Source organism: Apis florea, unplaced genomic scaffold, assembly GCF_048593485.1.
Source record: "Apis florea isolate Af1SG1 unplaced genomic scaffold, ASM4859348v1 contig_1914_pilon, whole genome shotgun sequence".
In the NCBI taxonomy this organism is placed as follows: domain Eukaryota; kingdom Metazoa; phylum Arthropoda; class Insecta; order Hymenoptera; family Apidae; genus Apis; species Apis florea.
This window is the reverse complement of record NW_028256504.1, coordinates 1,216,972-1,233,255: the sequence shown is the minus strand read 5'-3', so window position 1 is coordinate 1,233,255 and position 16,284 is coordinate 1,216,972. Positions and strand designations below refer to the sequence as shown.

Here is a 16,284-nt window from a genome sequence, read left to right as displayed (position 1 = left end):
GTATCGATATATTGGATATTATTTGAAAAAAAAAATGGCAAAATATAAATAACCTATCTTTTCCCTCTCCAATATCCATTTTTGCCTATAACCGCGATTTTGCCGCGTCTTCTTCACCGATTGATTAATATTCCGAAAAAAAAAAAAAAAAAAAAACTGTCCCAAAAACGGAACGCAACATTAGCCGAAACGCGAAAACGCGTGATCATTCACGCGAGTTTATCCGCGCTGGCCGTCGCTGGCCAACGCGACGTTACATCCGTTGCCAAATGGAGGAGGGGGGAGAGGGGTTAACGAAGGACCTGGATGGAACCGACGTAGCGAGCACCGCGATCCTCCGAGATCAATGGAAACAACCGTGCACAGAGACGGATGGAACGGGCTTGAAACGGGTGGAAAAAAGACGGAAAGACACGAGCGCCCGTGAAAAGTACGAAATCGTCGCTCGATAATGGGTGGCAGTTTATCACCCCTCTCCCTCCGTTCTCCCCCACCCCTTATCCACCGATCCATCTACCACCACCACCACCACCACCACCATACGTTGGTTTTCCAACGAGGAGAACACCGTTACCATCGACGATATCCCATCGTGGAATGGGTCATCGTGGACCCCTCCACACTTCCATTGTACGCGCGTACACTGGAAAACAATAATCATGACACGGTGGATCGGCCGGCGCAATGACAATGGAAATCGATGATATATAGATTTGCCGTGGCCCGACGACACCGTATAATTGTTTTACAACGGCGTCGTTGCCAGATAGCGAGGTAGATATGCGGCTAGATCGAAACCAATACCAAATAAACGTGTGCTGTTGGGTGTACACCGTTTTTCGAACGAATGAAGAGAGAGAGAGCGGGAGGGGGAGGGGGAGAAGGGATGGTGGGGGGACGCGATCATTCGCGAATAATTATTATTGTCGAATGCATTGAACCGGTTGTTTACGAGATATGCAGCGGGCGAAGCGAGTTGCAGCGACGCGGAACGATTGCGTGAGAATCGAAAGGTCGAGCCTCGCTCGCTCGCCCCTCCCCTTCCTCTCTGCCGGTAACGAACAACAGATGCTCTCCCTCGCCGTGTATATTGCGTTGTATGGAGGTATACCGGCCGATTGTTGGTTTCTTCGGTTTTCGAGTGGAATTTATGGTCAATTTCTTCGCGCCATTGTACCGTGTGGATTTCGTTGGCCGTTCGGTTGTTTATTTTGTATTAAAGGAGAATGACTCTATGATATGAATGACTCGTGTACGTTGTTGTGGCGTGGAATTATGCACAGTCGTCTCGATTCGAATCAATATCGTTCAAGTATGGGATGATAATATTTCTGGAATTTTAAATTTTGAAAAATTCTTTAGATTCTTTTGCAATATGAATTTTAATATTAACGGATCTTTTTATTAATTTAAATTTTGGGCAATAGTTGGCAAGTGTACACTGTTACACAAATAATCCACTCTGTTAACACTGTGATTGAATTACTTTTATTTAAATTGTATTATCGAAACTCGTAAAGATACACAACATTCAAATTTACATAAGATAAAAGGCCCAGGCAGCTCCTCTTCCATCCGATTACAGAGAATTGCTGTTGAATAAAATGTTCAAAAATTTACATTTTCGATCATAACCTTTAAAATTGGTCTAAAAAAAAATTAAAAGAACACCATACCATAATTCAATTTCCACCAGCGATAGAAGACGTGATATTGGCCGTAGGTAAGAAAGCCGTCCTCGAAGATCGTGTCAGCGCGTGAAATAATCCCCTAGGCTCTCATAAGCGGCGTGTCGCATGCAAGCGCGTTGTTGCGGCGGCGGATGTGTTAGCTGCGCTAAGAACAGGTGGTGCCTAAAGGGCGGCAGAGATTTGTAGTTTCATTAGGCGGCGGCTGCTGCTTATGACACCGGGTCCCGGTTGTCTACAACCACTTACATCGCTACTTACCTGCGTCGTAAGTAACCTCTCTCCCGATTTAACGGCCAACAGTGGCAAAAAGCGCCGCCGTGCGAGCTCTGCTCGAACCACGCTTCACGGTTAAACACGTCCCTCTTCGCGTTACTTTCGAAAACAGAAACGCCTGTAAAATAAATTGGTATATCATCAATTTATAATAAAATAAAACGAATCGTGTTATTCGTCGAATCTTTCTTTCTATCATTTTTTTTTTTTTTGTTTCGTATTCGAATTTCACGCTGCGAAAATGAAAATACGAAATCATCGAAAAGTGAGGTTATGTCGAGTCGACTTTTCTAACTGTTTCGTACGATGGACGGGTAATGGAGCAAGAAAACGAGGCACAATAGATGGCCGGTTTGCGCGTATTTATTCAGGCCGTTTTATTCCGGAAAATCGTGCAGCTGGCCGTTTATTATGCGAGCGCCATCTGCATCGTTTTCGCGCGCATGAATGCGGAATCGAAGGGGGGGGGGGACGCAACAGTATGAAAAAGTTTTTCCACGAAATGGTGGAATCCAAGGTGGTGGAGGAACACGCGAGGAGGAGTGTAGTTTTCCAGAAGGAGAGATCGTCGCGCAATTTGGGGAACTTCTTTAAAATCTCTTCTAGCTGCCTGGCCGCCGCCACGAGAGGCAATCGAGCCAACTTTCAAGCCTGGATCCATTGAAAAGCCAATTTTGCGGTGCCGCCAACCTCAGAAACTTTCCGATCTCCCCATTTTTTCGGGTTATTCCCGGATCTTGGAAATTTGATCCGGGAGATATCTCGAAAGGGTAACAAAGGGGCGCGTTTCTGCAAAAGTTTTTCCGAAATTGCACGTTTGTTTGTTTAATAACGAGACACTGTGCTCGATCGATTTGGCCAAATTAATCCCATCCAGCATCCAGTGACAAATGTTGTCTACTTTCTTGTCTTCGACTGTGGAGGATTAAAATTTGTTTTTAAAGGCTTTTTCCAAATTTTCTACTTGTTTTGACCTTTGGAAGCATTTTTTTCAATATTATTGGTTGGCTCTAACGTCGTTGCTTTAGATTTAACTTGAAAATTGAACGAATTTTGCATTTTCCTTATTTTTTCAAACTGTCTTTTTCAATAATCCAATTATATTTGCTGTACTTACGAATTGGAATCGATATTATTATTCGATAGGTCAAGTTGTGCGAGATGAAGAACAAAGGGAATCGTTCAAATAGATTCACAAATCTTACAGCCCTATATACAGAACAGCGCCGCTTCCGGCCGCAACAATTTATGGCGAAATCAATATTTATGGAGCCAAGCGGTTTCAGTTAAGCGACTCACCCTCGTACCTCGTCGATAATGCCAGGTCATTTGCCAGAAATGGTCGCCATAAATACGGAATTCGCGCTCGAGGCGCGTTTCTGTTATTCGACGAACAACCGCCACGTTCTATTCAATACGAAAGTAAACAGTGTGAGAATGAATAATAAGGAAAGGATTAAGCCGCATTGAATTATTTGTAAAATTATTTCGTCACACAATTTGTCAGATTTAATTGCTCAGATTTCAAATTTCCCGCCTTATTAATCGTGTAAGATTAGGTTAAGTCTGCAATTCTTATTTAGACAGTTTTATATCGATGAACGATTACGTATTTGAAGTTATTATTGGTCTAGCATTTTTACAATTATCGTCGACGTGATCGACACACTTTATAAATATTTCGAACCACCCTGTATATCTCTCTTTTTTTCGTGGACTACATCCCACCCCTTTTGAAAAGCTTGAACGTGCTGGACGACGAAAGTTAAACGACCATTCAACGGAATTCGAGAACGTGTCTTCGTTTGTTTGCTTACAATACCAAGTCTGATCGATAATGAAACACACCGATGGATCGTTGCATTTCCTTCTTACTAATATCCTATTAGATTCACCAAGTTTAAATCTGATTTATCCAGAAAGCAAATTCTGGATATTCAACAGAATTCATCAGGCACACGTCTCAAGTATCGACGTCTGAATCACCTTGTATATACTTCGGGGATAGATGGAAAGGTCCCGTCATCCTCGTCGAGAGGAGGGCCTCCTCGATCATCCTACACGTCGCCTGTATAAATATCTATCCTTTCCTGCCTATAAAAGATACCCGTAATTACGCGGCCTTCGGCCAGGAACACGTCCACGACACTCTTCCATCGAGTCGATACGTCCCGAAGGACGTGGGATGGGGTGTGCATCGTACGAGCGGCGACAGCAGGGGGATGTTCCATCCGGTTGGAGAGAGTTGCTGCGGTTGCGTCACGCGGCGTCAGATCCGTGGATCCGCGTTCGTGGCACGTTCGTGGCGCAAAAACACGATGGAACGATGGAATATAATGATCCATCCGTGGTGGAAAGAATCCGTTTTGAAAAGGAAACGTGACGCGTGGGTAAAAAGGGGGAGGATTGTGAAACGATTCCTCCTTTTTTGATTTCTCGTTAAACCAAACGTTCTGCTTTTTATTATTATGAATTTATGAAGTGTACGTGTGAATACGTGATCGAAAAAATATCGATCTACTAGAAATTATCAATACATTACTTAAAATCGAATAAAAATTGTTGTACGAAATCATTTTGTGTTCGTATATATTAAGTATAGGTTAAGTTAATGGTGCACGTGGCGCTAGTGTCGAATGCCAAACTAGCCAAACTAATTACTTAAACATAACAATTACACAAATACTTTTTATCAAACTAACTTGAATTCCATTTCCACGTTTAAATCGCTGATACCGCATTCCTTTTTCCTTATTCGAAAAGGAAATGGCGTCGATCTAACTAAACGCCTCGACGAGCGACTACTATCTATACAGCGAAACAAACGCGATCTTAATTCACGAGGCGGGCCAGCCAATCCGATTAATCGGGGCCAAAGAATGTAAAATTCGGGGAGGAGATAGGTGGGCAAGGGGGAGGATGGAGGGGAGAGGAGCGAGCGAGTTAATTTCATAGCTGATCACCCCGGGTAATCCGGCGAGGGGCGGCGCCACTGATGCGGAAAACAAAGCCGCGGGGGTTGCCACCCCCGGGCCAAGCTTTTCCGAGTCGTACGTCATAAGTGCTTCCGCGCTAGATTCATCATCTTAGCCGGGGAGACCAGCTTCGAAACCAGGGTTATCCACTTTTTCCACCCTTGTTGCCAGACCGGGGGCACGGTGACGGGGATTATTTCTGCTCGAACCGTCTTCGAATCTCTTCCTTTTCTCTCCGTGTAACAAATCTTCCGCTTACGAATCTCTGCTCCCTCCTTTATGGCTTCTTACGAACGTTCTGGCCCGAATAATTCGAGCCACTTAGCTCACTAGGCTTTAAAGCTGGTTTCTTTTCTGTTTGAAAAAAATTGCTCGAGTCGGTTCATTCCCATCACTATTTCTAACAATCGAGTTTCTTAGATACAGTGATCCTTATGAAACCGACTTTCTCTGTTTGAAAAAAATTGCTCGAGCGTTATTCGTTCCCATCACTACTTTCTTAGATACAGTGATCCTTATGAAACCGACTTTCTTTGTTTGAAAAAAATTGCTCGAGCGTTATTCGTTCCCATCGCTACTTTCTTAGATACAGTGATCCTTATGAAACCGACTTTCTTTGTTTGAAAAAAATTGCTCGAGCGATATTCGTTCCCGTCACTACTTTCTTATATACAGTGACCTATCCTTATGAAACCGACTTTCTTTGTTTGAAAAGCGTTATTCGTTCTTCCATCACTACTTCTTCGTATTCTTAGATATAGTGATAGTTGCGTTAAACTGTATATAAGTTACAATATTATTGTTTGCAATTGGATAATTTACAGGGCGATTGTGTCGAGTCCAATTTAAAAAATACAAATCTTTTGAAAAATATCGACGCGGAAAAAACAATCGAATCGAAAATCGCTGATAAATCCTAACGATTCTAACTTTTGTGTTATCAAAAAAAAAAAAAAAAAAAATGGCTCCAGAATTTTCAGATCGTGATCCAGCACACGTCGTGCAAAAGCGTTGACAAAGTAAAAGACGGGGATACCGTGAAAAAGTAGAGAAAGAGAGGATGCGAAATAAGAGTGCGTGGGGCGTGAGTTGCGTATATACACACCGCAGGACCCTAATGGTGGCTGCTTACGAGTTGATTTATTTATCGGAGTGGCAATACCACGACGAATCCACCCTAAGAGCATGCCAGATTAACGTTAGCCCCTGTGTGTATCTTTCTCGCGGCTCTATGGACGCATAATAGACACGCGTGATAGACGAGAGAACGACTCAGCGCGTGTCACGTAAGCGGAGAATTGCCGAGTCGGATCCATATAACGTCGAAACGAGTGACGAATGTGCGGCGATACAAGGAGGAGGGAGGAGGGGGGGAGGAGGGGTTTAACGTTTCTCTGTTAATATTTGCTTATACAAGCTCGACACGTATACTCTCGAGTTGTTGGTTGTGTACGGTTGTTAGTTATAACGCGAATATTATTTCGACGAAGTTTATTTCGGGAGATGAATTTTTTAATGATCAATACTTTGCTAATATTTTGCTAATAAAATTCTACAATCTACTTTGTTCGTTAAATTTGACTAGAAATATGTTACAAACATCGTGAAAATCTTTATCGTATATGTTAAGTTAATTGAGGTTAGGTTAGCTTCACTTCGCAAGTTGAATCGATCACGAACTCCATCTACATTTGAAAGAGATTAGGTTAACCTCCGTTATTATTTTCAATTGTTGTTAAGTGGAATGGAATAATATCTCGATACAACAGTTCTCAAGGCGAGACAATTTTCAAATGTCATTCGGTCGCGAGAGACGCGAACGGTGTCGGTAAACGAATGTCTGGTTTTCGTAGGTGGCGCGCGAGAGCGGATCGCACGTAGTCCACGCATTATTTATGAGATTAGCGGAGATTATGGGAAACGTGATTCTGATGCCGAGTGGCTCGCTCCCAAGAGCGATTACTATGCCGCACATAATAATGCACGCGCGTATACACGTGGTATTAATGGTCGAACGGTGTTACGTTCGACTTTGTAGAATGAAAATCAAATCGGCTCCCTGAATAACATTAAGCCGGGAGTCGCGAACGTTTATTAATTATTCAACGGGCGGATACTTGTACCTGAATGATTTTTAATTAATTTTTTAATTATGTAGCTAAAAAACAAATACAACGAAGCGCACGATTATTCACTTTCGAACGCAAATTCGAATTTTTTCCAACGATCATCTTCTCTCTTCATTCATCTTCCACGATGATGAAAAAATAAATAAATAAAGTAGAATAAAATTGTTCCAGCATTCGACCTCGATTTTCATCCCTCGTGAATTCGAAGGGAGATTGACCTCGCGTTTTTGACGCTGTGCAAACGCGCCGGCCAATTATCCGCAGTCACCCCCCCTTTTTTCGGACGCCCATTGTTATCCCAATGGAGGAGGAGAGCGCAGTTTTCTGGTTCTACGCGCTTTCACCCATTGTTTCTCCTCGTTTCATCGGGGGAAAGTGGGGTAAAGCGGAACATTTGTGTTTCTTTTAACGACCATGACAGTTTAAAGGTTGATCGAGGAAGGAGGTGGTCTCACTTTTCACCCAAATAAATCCAGATAGACCTTACGAAATATTGATTTACGAAAATATCTTATTATTATCAACATTATCATCAAAACTCTAAAACGACTATACAGATTTCAATTATCAAAAGTTTATTTTCATAATGAAATAATTTCCACTTACATCCTAATTCGTTTATAATACTTGTCGATTTATTAAACTATCCGCGTCAATCTCGTTCGTTGATCACAACAATTAATTATTGCGCCCAAACCAACCACTCTGCACCTGTTATCTCGATTCGCCTCGGCCAAGGCTCTCGCACAATCTCGGACAAAAAGTACAACACCCAGGGAGAGGAGATCCACGTGCACGTTGGGTATCGTCACGCATGGAACCACGCCGTTTCCGGTGGCCACGCGCTTCCTAGCGAGGGAGGAGGACCCGTTAAGTGCAGCACGACATAAATTAGCAGACTCTCCTGGATGGAGGGGTGGGAAGGGGGGACAGGGAGAGAAAATATTATTGCAACGCGTGAAACGGAGGAGTTTTCGAATCGGTCATGGGACTCTCGATAATAAAACGGTCCCTTTGTCCTCGCCACTTGGACGACTCGTATAACTTCGTTTCGTTACCCCTCCCCTCGTTTTTCATCCCCTCGTAACGGTGCCTCTCTTCCTTTTCGAAGATTGCCCTGGTCATACACAGGGTGTCCGAGTTTCGTGTATAAATTTATCGAGTACGATAATTTTGTTTAATTTATTTTAAGATTAAAGATTGCTTGTATTATATATGCAGGATGTTCAATTTTCTTCTTTTTTTTTTGTGTAAATGTAAATTGATCGTAGAGATGAATATTAGAATGGAATATTGGAAAGAATTTAGATTGATGAAATGTATTGTGTAAAATATAGTAAAGAAAATTATGATTCTTTTAGTTTATTTATTAAATAAATTAAATAAAATTTATTAAATAAAATTAAATAATATTTATTAAATAAAAACAATTAATAGTTATTGGATTATTCGATTTATATTTCAATCTTTTATACGAATTATTACTTTTTATTTAATATTTCAAATAAATCAATCCCACTCTTACTACAAACTCTTCGATTAAGGTAAAAATAATTTGATGAAATTAATTTTCGTGCAGGGAAAATTGTACAGTTATACCAATAATTACTAACGATAATGTAATAATTTTTTGGATAGTGCATAAATAATTTTACACGTTTAAATGTATCAAAATTAGAACACCCTGTACGTATGATATATAAATATCGAAAGGATTTTGTCAAGGAGAAATTTGATGAATCTGTGAGAGGAAAATGGGGATGAAACTGGACGACAGAATCACCATCCGTGACGTGCCCTCGATTGTCCATGGCGATTTCCAGCTCGAGTGTCAATATTGTTCAATCCGTCGAGACCCCTTCGTAAAAAATGACGAGCGAGATTGGTGCCCCATTTAAGATGGAGCATGAATTTATTTGACTGATAACGCACGATGGTGTGGAGACTGGTGAAATATCAGGGGACGAATCCGAAATTTTTCTTATTCGATCATTAATTCTTCTTTTTCTTCTCGTAGAAATTGATTCGATTCAAAATTTTAAATTCTAGTGTGCCAATTCTAAATATCGAAAGTTGAACAGGATAAAATATTCGTTCAACCTGTTATTATTAAATAACTAAAATAAATAAATTTATTGTATTATTTTGTTATTAGTAAACAAATTGACAAATGTAATCCATGAATTATTAAGATTCCCTCAAGATTCTCAAATTCATACTTATATCTTTTATACCTCGTCACACTTCGGATAAAGAGACATAAAAGAAATAATAAGAGAAAACGATATCCTTTATAATTCAAACAGAGAATTTTCCAAATATTTCAATGGTAGAATATCTGCACACAATAGGATAGAATTAACAGAATGGAGAAAGAATCTGATCTTCACTGGTTGGTACTTAGCCGCCATTTCTCAACGGATATCGCGAATTGTTTAAAGCACTTGGCCTGTCACAGAGTTACGAACGCGCGTTATTTCCAACGAAAAACTGCTCTAGAGAAGAGAGAGAGAGAGAGAGAGAGAGAGAGAGAGAGAGAGAGGGAGAGGGAGAGGGAGAGGGAAAAAAGGAAAATTTACCATAGCCCCTAACTGACCGCTGTAGAAACAAAATTCCGCACAACCGGTGAGCATGTTGAACATAGTCGGTATTACGGCCGCTAATGCCTCGTGCTCTGTCCGTCTACTCGCGCTTTTATTCATGAGCACCCGAGGCGCTGCTGTTACCTACGTTACACAAGATGGATGCATAGTCACACTCTGTGGAACACAAATTATTGGCGTTAATGAATAAGGGGATAAGATTGAATGTTGGCTGATTATCGCGACTTTGGATATGTTTCAAATTGTTAAATCATAATTTTGTTTTTGTGTTTGCAATTATTAAGTGTGTACAGATGTTTAAAAATCAAGACTAATTACTTTTATAATGTTATTTTAATTCTAATCACTTTAAATGTACATTCTGTAAATTTAAAGCAAGTACAAATCCATCTAATTTGTATTTCGAAGATATATATCTGTTCAAGTGCGAGCACAATTTTATTCATATTTTCCTCAAGCGGAAAATTTTTTTTTCGTTTTACTTTAAATCTCTTTGACGATACGATGTATCAGATAACACCAAACTTGACTTTTAAATTTCAAGAATATTTTACTCTATTCTGACCTGTAAATAATAAATAGACTAGAAGATTGTGTTACATGTGCTAACCTAATTCTCAAATTTAAACATTTTTTTTAAACCCATAAAAGTTTACTCAAAGCAGATGGAATCGCCATAAAAATCACAATCAGAAGCAACAAAAAACCTAACCTCAAAATTCAAAAGTCCAAAACTTAAATCCATGAAACTTCAGAGCTTCAGAAGATCACTTTATACAAAAAAGAAAAAAAAAAACAAAAGTTCCGGAACGTTAATTAAAATCACTCATACACACACATCACACACACATAGATTCATTTATTACGTAATAAAATCTGGTAAAATTCCCTTTGTCACCGTGCACGCCCGCCGCGTACCTCTCGCGCTTTCATCGCGCTTTATCAGAAGGGAACAAGCTACGGCCGGTTCGAGGAGAGAGGGTCGGCAAAACGGCCCATCCCGCTTGGCGCATCGTCGCATATTTTTCCACTGGTGTGGGCCACAGGGCCGCGGAGAGGTCGGGGTAATAATAAAACCGAAACCAGCCGCGTTATATATATATATATATATAACTATATATATATATATAAAACTATATATATATATACACCATACATACATATATATATAAAACTGAAGCGGCGCGCACTTTTCCGGACACCGCGCGTTGTATATTCGAGTCCTCGCTTTGAATACAGCGGCCGTGGAACGGCAATAAAGAGTTTTGACAAACGGTGGAGAGGGGAGGGGAGGGGAGCGGTGGTCGGCGGCGCATGGGCCGCTATGCATCGTCGAGCTTTTTCATTTGCCTCGGAAAAACGAATGAACGTCGCTCCCGCTCGACAAACGGCGAGTACACGTCGGCTACACGAATACGCGAGACCGGCCGTTTGTGCGTTTTATTCGCGCGGAACGAGCGAAATAATTCATGCCGAGCGGAGACGGTGGCGCCGCGTATCGGCGAGAATCGGTCAAGAGGATGCCTCGAGAACCGTGGTTATCTCGGTTCTTAATTTTAACGGATTTTTCTATCTAACTCGATGCTGGTGGGGATTCGAGAGATTCGTAGATGTCGTGTCTTTCGTTGTCCATCTTGCGGCGAGAAGTTAAGAAGATTGTTACATTGATTCAACGAGTTTCCTTATGTCATATGATGTAAGAATTGAACGTTGATATCTTAATAATTTCGATGCTGTTTTGTCTTGTCATTCTGACACGAATAGGGAAAAAACAAAGAATAATTGTTTAATTATGTAGAAATTAGTAGTTAAAAGAATTTTTTGTTAAAGTGATTTCAAAACTTAGACTGACATTCCTTTTCTACGCATAATAGCATAATCTTTTGAATAAATTTTTATAGATTTCAGTATTTAAATTTTTAAATTAGATACTCCTCCTATTTTATATCAATGAATAGACTTGACTGAGTAAAGTTTTATAATTTTAAATAAATTTATAGAGAGAATTAAATTCATATGCATATTATAATCTCTAAATAATGTAATTCAATTTTTTTAATTAAATCGTCTCAGTTGTTTCACTATTCTTTTCCAAATTTAAAAATTAGAGTAACGATTTTTGTAATACACCACGAAACACCGCTGTTGCTTGTTCGCTCGCAAAAAACTCGTTCGCACGATCGTTCCAACGGAATTTCACGAAAGGTTTCGAATTCGCTCCAGCTGCAGGCGTCCATTTTTTACGCGGTTTAAAACGGCGCACTATGAAATTTTAATATTCGCGTTTCTCGCCTTCCGCGTTGGATTTATATTACGATTACCCTCTGCGAAATTCCGCCTCACCGGCTAAATAATAACACCATGGCATTAACATTTTACATCGTTCCATGCTGCATCGTTCCTCCATATGCACCCAGTCATCGAGTGTGTACACTCGCTTTCACAAATACGCTTCGTATTTTTAATGGCATACGGTATAAATTATTATTATAAAATAACATTTATAATTAATATCTGATAAATCATTCAAAAGTGTATCTATATTTTTATCGCGGAATAGTCAAAAGAAGAATTATGAAAAGTTTTATATATTGAGCGAAAAATATATTAATTAAAATAATGAGAAATATATAATAGCCGGAATGTTATGTGTCATATTTCATATGACAGATTTGATGGAAAAGAAATTGAATTAATTTTATTGTTGAGTTGTCAAATTATTGGTAAATATATTATTGGAACTTCATTTATGTAAATTCACTTCACTCGTGTATTACGTTTGATACAAAACAAAGTGAAAAATTAATTCATTAAGCCAATCAGTGCAAAATAGTTTTCAAATTTATAATACTCGATACATTATTGTATATTCAAAAAAAAAAAAAAAATGGAACAAGAAAATCTAGGAATTGTAGGAATCAAAGAGAATCCTATTATATCGTATCATTGTTTTTTCCAAATCGTCTTCACACAACTTCACAAACTTCAATTCTAGTTCACCGATGATTCGAGAAAAATTCTTACGTAACGATTACGATCGAGAAAACGTGCAAAAGCGTACTTATGGCTAGGACTGTATGTCGCCTATGTATTACTCCCTTCCCGCGTAATAACGCGCGCGCGAAATTTCCATCGTCAAACCAATTACACCGGAGGATCGCAGTGACAAAAATACCCCCGCCACCCCGGCATCAATATACACGTTTGCCCGAATGACAACACGTTGTATCACATGCTGGATACACACGTGCTGCGCCCTCTCGTCATCCCGCGGGTTTTACCAGTTATACCCATCCATTCGCTCTCTCCCTTTCGACCTTTCATCCTCTCGGTCGCGCCCAATCCCGGGCGAATCATCGAACGATGAAACACTCGATTACTACATTAACAATACTGCTAATTCGGTATTCTCTCTCTCCCTCTCTCCTTCTCTCTCTCTTTCTCTCTCGTTCATTCGCTCATTTACTTCTATTCTCTCTCCTTCTCTTTCTTATTCGTTTACTTTTCTTTCTCTTTTACTCACACATTGTACGTAATTTTTCTTTGTTTTTCTTTCTCACTTTATTCGCTATTCTTTTTTCTTTTATTCACATATTTCCTTTCCTTTTCCTCTCACTCACTTTCTATCTTTTTTTATTTTTCCTCAGTTGCTCATTCATCCTCACTCATTTCCTTTCCTTTTTCTTACTTACATTCACTATTCCTTTTTTATTTTTCACATTTATCCTTCTATTTTCCTCGCTTCTTTTTCATTTGCTCACTTTTTCTTTTTTTTTCTCTTTCTTACTCATTAATTCATTCGATTCTTCTCTTCTTACATTTGTTCATTCATTTTCTAGTTTCACTCGCTCGTTTCCTTCCTCTCTCTTTCTTATCCGTTCACCATCTATTCTCTCACTCTCTTCTCCTTTTCCTCTTTCTTTCACATTCACTTTCTTTTTTCCCTCTTTCTTACGCATTAATTCACACGCTGTTTCCTTTCTCTCTCATTTTCTCTCTTCTCATCCTCTCCTTTTCCTCTTTCTTTCACTTTCTTCCTCCTCTCGCTCATTTCCTTTCTTTACTCACTTGTTATCCACCTCTTCCTTCTCCCCCAATTCTCCAGTCCCTCTTACTCGACACGCTCGCTCTCCTGGCCGCGATTGGCCGTGAATTGGAATCGATATCGTGACGCGCCAGCTCGGCTCGATGAGATCTCGCGTGCCCGATGCGTATATACACGCGTGTGTACACGAGTTTCGGGGGATGGCTGCCGACACTCGTTCCCCGGCCGAGCCGTTAAAACGGTTAAAACGACCGCACGTACCGATACGTCATTCCGCGATGTTCACGAGCGGCGGCCACCGAGAACGGGCTGCCGACACGATCGACACCACGCTGGGCGAGGTGGAGGGGGTAGTGGGGAGTTAAATCGTAATCGCTGACTCCCGATTTCCACGCCAATGTAATGAAACTGAAACGCCCTCCCCTCTCTCTCTCTCTCTCCGCTGCTACAGACCGATCGCAGTTGTTCGAACGATCAACGCGTCTATTTGACGCGCGTCCAGTTGTGATCCGTTGCTTCCCGTTTTATCGATGTTTTACGCCATTTTCGCCATTTCGACGTTTGGATCCTGTTTTTTTTTTTTTGTTTTTTGGTATTTGGATTTCGATTCTCTCCTATTTCCTTTCCAATGTTTTTAGGTTATGTCGGTTTTAGGCTGCGTTTTTATTTCGTTTCTCGAGGGAAATCTTGATTTTTTTTTTTGGATTTACTTTATTTATTTTTCGTTTTCTACAATTAGCTTTGTAATTTGTGTTTGGCTTTTAACTTATGCGATAATTTAGTGGTATTAGTATTTGTTTCTTTTTCGTTTCGTTTTATTTTGGATTATTTAAAGATTATTTGGATATTGTGGGATTTAAAATGATTAGAATAAACTGCTGATTGTTTGGAAGATTGAGAAAACTTTTGAACTGGTAGTAGAGGTAAATTAAAATTCAATCAATAACCAAAATCACGCATTTTCATTTAACGATACGATTGATCCTTCGAGCATCAAATTTTACGTTTAATCAAAAAGTCAACAACCGTTTCATCATGAGATTCAACGATTCAAAACTAGAAATACCTGTTACGATCGATATTAAAATTTCCGAGATTGTTCACAGAACGACGGGAAAAAAAAAAGCACTCTCGCAAATCATCGACTCGTTCCACTCACGCGATTGACGTACACGCTCTTATAAATTCCGCGTGTATCATATAGTGCATCAATCTTGATCGATCATCGAACACTGGTCGCCCACTTGCCGTGAAAAGCGTTAAAACGCAGCCGTCACTGGTTGTCGACATCGAGCATCAAAACCTAAATGCTTTGGATACCGCTTTACCGCCCTGTCCACAACCTGAAATCGCATTGTCCCGCGCTGGCAATCATTGTGTCCGCGCCGCTATGCATTAACTCGGCCTGACGCGCGTAATAAATTCCATTAGAGGATCGTATCGAGTCTTCGCATCCCCTCTCATCCCCCTTTTTTCCCGTTTATACGAAAGGAGAGAGAGAGAGAGAGAGAGAGAGAGAGAGACGAAAAAAAAAAGCGCGAGTGAAATATTTATTTCGCGCTTGACAACTCGATGAAATAAAGATCTCGCTTGTATTCGCTTTTCCAATTAAACTTTCCACTTCGAGCAAGTTAATCTAACCTAAGTTTAAAAATTTATCGCGGTATACGAGGTAAATGCATTAGAAAAATAATTTTTCTCCATCGAATTTCATTTTTTCCACAATGATTTTGAATTCTTCTCTCCTTCTGATCAAACTTTTCCTTTTTAACTTATAATTGATCACAACCTAAATCTAACCTAATTATTGAAGAATCGTAGATTTTTATCTTTCTTTCAATTAAATTTAAATTCCAAACAATCTAACTTAATTCTTTAAATATTCCTTATTTTTTATTATATAGAAAGAAGAGTTATAAGCTGCTCTACTAAAAGTAAATTTTATTTACTTTTTATTTACTTCAATATTACAAAAAAAAAAAAACGTTCACAAAAGAAGTTGGAAAATACTAGTATAATAATACTACATTTTTAATAGAAATACAATCCGACGACATAACCTCACTTCGACAAATCTCGCGGAAGAGGTTAGAAATACTCTCAACGTAAAAACCATCTCATCCACTAATTTCTTCCTTACTTTTGCGTGGAAAAGTAGAGCGTGGTCGCTCGAATATTACAAAAGCAATTGGAGAGAAAAGGTTGGAGAGAACACAGTTAATAAAAAGGTGGCAGGATCGGGAAAACGCGATCGTATGGCTGCTCTGCGGATCTCGACTGGCTGCTCCCCCCATCGGGCCGGGCAATGAATACGAATAGGTTTCGAGATACGATCTCTCTCTCGGGGATCACCCGGTATGGAGGGGTTAAATTAAATGATTTGCATAAGTAGGTGGGTGTCGACACCGGCAAACATTGACAAACGCGTGTGCAGCAGCCACTTTGTCTCCCTCTCCCTCTCCCTCTCTCTCTCTCTCAGCTCCCTTTTGTTTTTCTTCGTCTCTCTTTCTCCCTCCTCCATAGCCTGCAGGGCCTAAAGGGCGGGCCAGGAACTTATATAAGAAGAAT

General features: G+C 40.0%; 1 protein-coding gene across 1 annotated transcript; it reads right to left on the bottom strand.

The window, feature by feature from the left end:
• Positions 1-1,465: 1,465 nt before the first annotated feature.
• LOC147658594 (uncharacterized) lies at positions 1,466-15,071 on the bottom strand. The gene is made up of 5 exons (XM_086915118.1): positions 14,994-15,071; positions 13,740-13,779; positions 1,950-2,082; positions 1,677-1,853; positions 1,466-1,592 (listed from the first exon to the last, which is right to left on the bottom strand). The coding sequence occupies exons 1-4, from the start codon at positions 15,069-15,071 to the stop codon at positions 1,751-1,753; spliced, it is 354 nt and encodes a 117-aa protein (XP_086771244.1). The 3' UTR covers positions 1,466-1,592; positions 1,677-1,750.
• Positions 15,072-16,284: the final 1,213 nt, after the last annotated feature.